This window comes from Bombina bombina, chromosome 1, assembly GCF_027579735.1.
Source record: "Bombina bombina isolate aBomBom1 chromosome 1, aBomBom1.pri, whole genome shotgun sequence".
NCBI lineage: Eukaryota > Metazoa > Chordata > Amphibia > Anura > Bombinatoridae > Bombina > Bombina bombina.
The window spans coordinates 286,193,865-286,202,245 of record NC_069499.1 but is presented as its reverse complement, the minus strand read 5'-3'; the positions used below and the strand labels follow the sequence as shown (position 1 = coordinate 286,202,245).

General features: G+C 42.1%; 2 protein-coding genes across 2 annotated transcripts; both read right to left on the bottom strand.

Annotated features, from left to right (window-relative positions):
• Window positions 1-2,701: 2,701 nt before the first annotated feature.
• LOC128637363 (serine/threonine-protein kinase TBK1) lies at window positions 2,702-5,014 on the bottom strand. Its single transcript, XM_053689786.1, has one exon. It carries the CDS (start codon window positions 5,012-5,014, stop codon window positions 4,103-4,105), a length of 912 nt encoding a protein of 303 aa, XP_053545761.1. The 3' UTR covers window positions 2,702-4,102.
• LOC128637347 (serine/threonine-protein kinase TBK1-like) lies at window positions 2,702-5,090 on the bottom strand. The gene has a single exon (XM_053689785.1). The coding sequence runs from the start codon at window positions 4,058-4,060 to the stop codon at window positions 2,840-2,842; it is 1,221 nt and encodes a 406-aa protein (XP_053545760.1). The 5' UTR covers window positions 4,061-5,090; the 3' UTR covers window positions 2,702-2,839.
• Between the last annotated feature and the right edge of the window lie 3,291 nt (window positions 5,091-8,381).

Here is an 8,381-nt window from a genome sequence, read left to right as displayed (position 1 = left end):
CTAAATTACAAATAGCCCTTAAAAGGGCTTTTTGCGGGGCATTGCCCCAAAGTAATCAGCACTTTTACCTGTAAAAAAAAAATACAATACCCCCCAACATTAAAACCCACCACCCACACACCCAACCCTACTCTAAAACCCACTCAATCCCCCCTTAATAAAACACTAACCCCTTGAAAATCACCCTACCTTGAGACGTCTTCACTCAGCGGGGCACAAGTGGTCCTCCAGAGGGGCAGAAGTCTTCATCCGATCCGGCAAGAAGAGGACCTCCAGACGGCAGAAGTCCAGGTGGCATCTTCTATCTTCATCCATCCGGAGCGGGTCCATCTTCAAGCCAGCCGATGCAGAGCATCCTCTTCTTCCGACGACTCCCGACGAATGAAGGTTCCTTTAAATGACGTCATCCAAGATGGCGTCCCTTGAATTCCGATTGGCTGATAGGATTCTATCAGCCAATTGGAATTAAGGTAGGAAATATCCTATTGGCTGATCCAATCAGCCAATAGAATTGAAGTTCAATCCTATTGGCTGATCCAATCAGCCAATAGGATTGAGCTCGCATTCTATTGGCTGTTCCAATCAGCCAATAGAATGCAAGCTCAAACCTATTGGCTGATTGCATCAGCCAATATGATTTTTCCTACCTTAATTCCAATTGGCTGATAGAATCCTATCAGCCAATCGGAATTCAAGGGACGCCATCTTGGATGACGTCATTTAAAGGAACCTTCATTCGTCGGGAGTCGTCGGAAGAAGAGGATGCTCCGCGTCAGCTGGCTTGAAGATGGACCCGCTCCGGATGGATGAAGATAGAAGATGCCGCCTGGATGAAGACTTCTGCCCGTCTGGTGGTCCTCTTCTGGCCGGATCGGATGAAGACTTCTGCCCCTCTGGAGGACCACTTGTGCCCGGCTGGGTGAAGACGTCTCAAGGTAGGGTGATCTTCAAGGGGTTAGTGTTAGGTTTTATTAAGGGGGGATTGGGTGGGTTTTAGAGTAGGGTTGGGTGTGTGGGTGGTGGGTTTTAATGTTGGGGGGGTATTTTTTTTTTTTTACAGGTAATAGAGCTGATTACTTTGGGGCAATGTCACGCAAAAAGCCCTTTTAAGGGCTATTTGTAATTTAGTATAGGGTAGGGATTTTTATTATTTTGGGGGGCTTTTTTATTTTATTAGGGGGATTAGATTAGGTGTAATTAGTTTAAAATTCTTGTAATTATTATTATTATTATTTTCTGTTATTTAGTGTGTTTTTTTTCGTACTTTAGTTTATTTAATTTAATTGTAGTTAATTGTAGTTAATTTAGGAAATTATTTTAATTATAGTGTAGTGTTAGGTGTAATTGTAATTTAGGTTAGGTTTTATTTTACAGGTATATTTGTATTTAGTTTAACTAGGAAGTTATTAAATAGTTAATAACTATTTAATAACTCTTCTACCTAGTTAAAATAAATACAAAGTTGCCTGTAAAATAAAAATAAACCCTTATATAGCTACAATGTAATTATTAGTTATATTGTAGCTATTTTAGGGTTTATTTTATAGGTAAGTATTTAGTTTTAAATAGGAATAATTTATTTAATTGTAGTAATTTTATTTCGTTTTATTTAAATTATATTTAAGTTAGGGGGGTGTAAGGGTTAGGGTTAGACTTAGGTTTAGGGGGTGATACATTTAATATAGTTGCGGCGATGTTGGGGGCGGCAGATTAGGGGTTAATAAATGTAGGTAGGTGTCGGCGATGTTAGGGATGGCAGATTAGGGGTTAGTTAATAAAATTTAACTAGTGTTTGCGAGGCGGGAGTGCGGCTGTTTAGGGGTTAATATATTTTTTGAAGTGGTGGCGATGTCCGGTCGGCAGATTAGGGGTTAAAAACTTTAGTTAATTATTTGCGATGTGGGGGGGGGGCCCTCGGTTTAGGGGTTAATAGGTAGTTTATGGGTGTTAGTGTACTTTTTAGCACTTTAGTTAAGAGTTTTATGTTACGGCGTTAGCCCATAAAACTTAATTACTGACTTTTAAATGCGGTAGGAGTCTTGACAGGAGAGGGTGTACCGCTCACTTTAAATACCGGCGTTATGCAAGTCCCATTAAAAAGATAGGATACGCAATTGACGTAAGGGGATTTGCGTTATGCTCGAGTCGCGGAAAAAAAGTGAGCGGTACACCTGTACCTGCCAGACTCGTAATACCAGCGGGCATTAAAAAGCAGCGTTGGGACCTCTCAACGCTGCTTTTTAACCCTAACGCAAGACTCGTAATCTAGCCGTTTGTTTCCAACATCATAGTTTAATTCAGATGAGTTTAATTTTTTAGAGAAGAAACCCACAGGATGGATTTTACCGGATTTAGGGTTGCGTTGGGAAACGCTCCTGCGGCTACAGAGGAAGCATCAACCTCCAAGATGAACTAAAGTTCAGGGTAAGGATGACTTAAGATTGGAGCAGAAGAAAAAAACTATTTGAGAGTTTCAAAGGCCTGAATGGATTTAGTGGACCACTCTTTGCAATTCTGTCCATTTTTTTTTTTATTTTTTTTATTTTTTTTTGGTATTTACCAATGATTTACTAAAGATTTCACTACAGTGAATCACATGGAGTCAAATTCCAATAATCATACAGATGTTTTGAATACAGAACCTTTGAAACTTACACTGTTTTACAGTATTAAGAACTAGACAATCATTAGTATCTTAACCTAAAAGAATGCACTGTATTTATTCACAATATAATACATATATACACACATATCTGGCATGGAAATATTATGAGTGATAAAAGTACAAAGTCCATAGTAATGCCACTTGTGGCAAAATGAGCTGTCCGCTTCTCAAGTGCTACATGCAATCCACATTCCGAAAGCTGCCATCCATCGTCAGGGCTCCAAATCGTTCCAAAATATGATTGTTTTCTGAAAGCTCTTTGACAACACCTTCCATCTCTTCCTTTAATTTACGCATTCCAAGAGTCATTTCTACCAAAGTATTGGGACTTGTATAAATTGGATTCACAGTTGGTTTTATTCCACCCGAGGTAGCAAATATCTTCTGTGGCATAGTTTGCTGATACTCGTTAATATAGTGCTCACACTTTGAGACTTCATCTTCAATGTCAAAACACTGTCTTGTGAGTGCCAATAACTGTTTCCTTAAAACATGCATCTTCCTCATCCACTCCTGTGCTTTACTGCAGAATGCATTATATTTACCGATACATTCATTCTTGAAAAAAGAGAAGGCTTTTGTCGCATGTATACTAAGCTTTTGCTTGTCAAATTTGTGGATCTGTTCTTCATTGTACGGAAGCCTGCGTTGCGCTTTATCCTTTTTAAACTGAAAGGCGATTTCTGTTATTGAACTTAGATGAACTTGCAACTTTTCAACATTTCTGTCACTTGGGTGTGAGCCCTCAATGCTGGTCCACGAATCAGTGAGCAGTCCTCCAGGGCATAGCTTGTTCTTGATATCCTGTAGTGCAGACTGAAGCTTTTCCTGTGGGCTGGAAAGACGCAGGAGCTTGGCATTTATTTCGTAAAGGTCTGACTCAACACTCTGCATCAGATGTTCATATATTTTCTGATCTTTTTCGATGGTTCTGATGCAGAATTTAAACTTGAGAGCAACTTCAGTATTCTTGTGAAATGTGTCATTGTATTCCTCCTTCATTATTTCAGTTAGCCAATGAATGCCTTTCCTCATGAGCTCCTGTGTGAGCATCAGAGATGCAGCAACTCTACAGTAATAGCAAACAACCCCAGTTACCGCCTTGGCCATGTTGGCATCAATATCCAAATCATAATGAGGATGTAGTTTTGGAATCATAATTTCTTCATATCGTAATCCAATTATGTTCACCATCTCGCTGGTCACCACCACAATAGGGTTTTCTTCTGTTGTGGTGGGAAAATGCTGCGCTTGGGTTCCTTGGTCTAGAACCAGTCTCCTGCCCTCGTACAATAATTCCTGGTGCTGAGACGGGATCTTTGTCTGTTTGTAAACCAAGTCATGAAAATCTGAAGCTTTGTTGTATGCGTGGATATAAATCTTATGTAGCATCATTTGCTGAAGTGAGAAGACGTGAATCACAATACGATCAAAGATTTAATTTGTTACTGTAAAAAACTGTTCAAAACCCCAGCACTTCTCCTGATCTGCTTCAAGGATGTTTGCAAGAACTGGGGTGAATAAAGACTGCAGGCCAATGGACAAATTACAGGAAATGGGTAAATCCCGACTCCATTCAATGGGACCATTTTCTGCCCTCTGAACTCCAGAAATTGCACCAGATGGTTTCCCCGTAATTATTTTATACATGACTTCCTTGTTCCTGCGTGGTCCTTCAAATGGTCTGAAAGGAAGACTTCCACTAGCTGCATGGTAAAAAGTCACACCAATGCTCCACAGGTCCACTGTTGCACCATACTTTTTCTGATGCTCTTTTCGGAGAACAGCACGTTCATACATGTCTGGGTGCAAATATTCTTCAGTGCCATAGAGAGAAACAAACTGCTCATCGTCCTCCAGCTCTCTTGTGGCACCAAAGTCTGTCAGTTTGTAAACAGATTGGCCATCTTCACCAATTACTCTCATTATGTTTCCTGGCTTGATATCTCGGTGAATAATCCCATTTTCCCTGAGATGGTTCATCCCTGCCACAACATCACGTGATACAATAAGGAATTCGGATTCAGGCAAGCCATATGCATTTGACGGTTCTTCTAGCACTGAATATAAACTTGCACATGGGCAATATTCCATAACCAGCACTTTATGACGACTTGACATCTCTTCCTCAATCGCAAACAGTTTGACAATATTCTTATGGTTGAGCTTTTTTAACACCTCAAATTCTCTCATTTGAACATCCACAGGGCGAAGGAAGCTTAAATTGTTAAATACTTTTACTGCATACAGGTCCCCAGTTTTCTTGTTACGCCCACGGAACACATTTGCCGTTGCTCCTTGTCCTAGCATATCAGATAGTAGCCAGAGATAATTTGCTGTGCTCTGCATTTTGTTCAGTTACGAATTTCCTTAATTCACCTTAGCTGTCTCAAGCTGCGTCCCTCTATCATAAGGAAACACTTCCGTGTCATGACATCAGGGCACAAGCATGACTAAAGAGGTAGGGCTACATGTTGACTAGCTCACTGGTAATGGATTGATGCTCCTGCGCTGCCATCTTTCCATTTTTAGTCAAGGAAATAAGGGGTGAAGAAATAGTGACAAAACCTTTGATAAACTTCCTGTAATAATTGGAGCACAGAAAACGTTGGAGAGCTTTAAAGTTGGTTGGTCTGGGCCATTCGATAATGGCCGATAATTTAGTGGGATCCATTTCAAAGCCTGACTTGGAAATAATGTAACTCAAGAAGGGGACAGAATCCTGATGAAAAGAGCCTTTTTTGTATTTTGGCAAACAGATGATTATCTCTAAGTCTTTGGAGTACCATCTTGACATGAGATATATGTTCTTGAAGCGACTGAGAGAAGATGAGAATATCATCAAGATAGATGATTACGAAGGTGTTCAAGTAGTCACGGAATATTTTGTTCACAAAATGTTGGAATACTGCAGGAGCAGTGCAGAGCCCGAATGGCACGACTAGGTATTCATAGTGTCCGAATTGAGTATTAAAAGCTGTCTTCCATTCATCCCCTTTGCATATTCTAATGAGACTGTACGCACCCCGCAGATCCAATTTGGTGAAATTTGTAACATCTTGAAGGTAAGTAAAAAATTCCCTAATAAGCGGCAGAGGATAGTTGTTTTTTACTGTAATCTGGTTCAGACCTCTGTAGTCGAGACCCAGTCTTTCTTTTACACAAAAAGAATCCAGCCCCGTTTGGAGAAAAAGAGGGACGTATGAAACCTATAGCCAGATTGTTCTTGATGTATTCCTCCATTCTAAGGTTTTCTGGCCTGGACATAGGATAGGTCTTACCACAGGGTAAAGGTGCTCTAGAAAGAAGGTCAATAGGGCAATCAAATGAACGATGAGAAGGAAGGCGTTCAGCCTCTTTCTTGGAGAACACATCAAGGAAATCCTGAAAAGATACTGGCAAGGAATCAGGTGTTTCCAAAGCAACCGCTATAGTGACTGATGGCTTGGCAGGACTGTGTAAACAATTGTTGAAACATGTGGAACCCCAGGAAGAAAGTTCACCTTGAGTCCAGGAAAACGTTGGGTTGTGCAACTGAAGCCAGGGGAAACCCAGGATTATGGTAAATTGAGGAGTCGGTATAACGTCAAAGCTAATCAATTCGGAGTGGAGTACTCCTACAGAAAAATGAAGAGGCTTAGTGGAAAACTGAATGAGTCCTAAACCCAACGGATCACCACTGATAGTGGAAACCTTGACAGAATAGTCTTTGGAATGAAGAGGTATTTTTTTGGGATGATACAAAAGATGAGTCGATGAAAACACCTCCTGCCCCTGATTCAATGAGGCATTGGGAATGAATCTTGCAATCTGCAAAGTGGATAGTTACAGGCACAAAGAGTTTATTGTTGAGGGAAGACAATTCTATTTGGCTTAACTCAGTCCCTCAAACTGGAGTTAAGCCCTGGCTTTTACCGGCCTTGTGGGACATTCCCTTAATAAATTACCCTTTAGGCCACAAATAAAACACAGACCAAGTGTCTGTCTTCGCATTCAGTCTCCGTCAATTTAATGGTTCCGACTTCCATAGGTTCTACTTGTTCTAGAGAAGAAGTAGAAAAGGACACTGGGTTGGAGAAATGGGGAGCAAGGTGGAATGATGTTCTGGACATAGGTTTACGACTTCTCTCTTTTTCTTGTTGTCGTTCACTATACCTGGCGTCAAGTCTGATACAGAGGTTGATTAGGTCTTCTAGGGAATCTGGGAGATCCCGAAACACAAGTTCATCCTTCAGACGCTCAGAGAGTCCCTTAGGGAAAGCTGCTCTTAGGGCTCCCTGATTCCATGAGTGCGAAACTCGATGGCATATTGAGCTACTGAAAGGGTACCTTGACGCAGGTCTAGCAGGCCAGCCTCAGCAGCAGCAGACCTACCAGGTTTGTCAAAACAGAAGAAAATATGGAAAGGAAAGAATCCACATCTTGAAGAATAGGGTCATCTTTTTCCAGCAATGGAGATACCCAGGCCAGGGCTTTACCTTTCATTACAGAAATAAGAAAGGTGACCTAGAAGAGGTTGTAGTAAACAGTGCAGGGCTATTATGGAAATAAAGGTGGCACTGGTTCAAAAAACACGACAGTCCTCAGGGTTACCATCATAATTTGGCAGGAAGAGGTATCCTGGGGTTAGGGTGCCCATCAGGGTGGACAGCTGGGACGGTAGGACTGGAACTGGAAGGGGCCATTGTGGTAGGGTTGGATTGCAATGGGGCAGCCAAAGTTTGTAGCAAAGAAGCAATCTGGGACAATTTTGAGTCCAGGGATTGTAAATTGGCTGCATGGGATCCTAACAGTTGTCCTTGGTGGGTCACAGCTCTGGCTAGCTCAATGGGATCCATATTATGGCCCGTTTGTACTGTCAGCTGTATAGAATCAGTCCAGGACTAGACCAAATTGCTATAGTGAATATATCACACACACTAGCGCACTGAGAGAAACCCAGGATGTGACCACTCAGTAATAAGAAAGCACTAATGTAGAAAACACAGAACTAAGTACTTACAGAAGATACAGGGATACAGGAGAGCTGTGTACTGAATTCTAGGAGACAGGAAGCTGTGAGCCGGCAAAGCAGTGGACAGTAAATCCTTATGGCAGGTAGCGGGTAGTCCAAGACAGTGGTCAGGCAAAGCAGAGGTCAGTATCACTTTATGGCAGGTAGCAGGTAGTCCAAGAGAGTGGTTAGGCAAAGCAGAGGTCAGTATCACTTGATGGCAGGTAGCAGGTAGTCCAAGAGAGTGGTCAGGCAAAGCAGAGGTCAGTATCACTTTATGGCAGTTAGCGGGTAGTCCAAGAGAGTGGTCCAGGAAAGCAGAGGTCAGTATCACTTTATGGCAGGCAGAGGGTAATCCAAGAGGGTGGTCAGGCAAAGCAAAGGTCAGTATCACTTTATGGCAGGCAGAGGGTAATCCAAGAGGGCAATCAGGCAAAGCAGAGGTCAGTATCACTTTATGGCAGGCAGAGGGTAATCCAAGAGAGTGGTCAGGCAAAGCAGAGGTCAGAGTCACTATATGGCAGGCAGAGGATAATCAGGTAGAATGGGGTACAGGACAAAAAGCACATACCCTGGAAAGAGAGACGATCCAACAAACGGGCCCAGATGCTTAGTCCTGCTGGAGATTTAAAGACCCGCCAGACGTCATCAGAGCGGGTCGGCTGAGAGACCGCATCACGTTGCTAGGCAACGTGACACTACAAAGGAGAGCAGACGGATCCG

What these genes read in the sequence shown, in the direction of transcription:
- LOC128637347 (XM_053689785.1), bottom strand. Translation starts at nt 4,060, where the DNA reads ATGATGCTACATAAGATTTATATCCACGCATACAACAAAGCTTCAGAT.
- LOC128637363 (XM_053689786.1), bottom strand. Translation starts at nt 5,014, where the DNA reads ATGCAGAGCACAGCAAATTATCTCTGGCTACTATCTGATATGCTAGGA.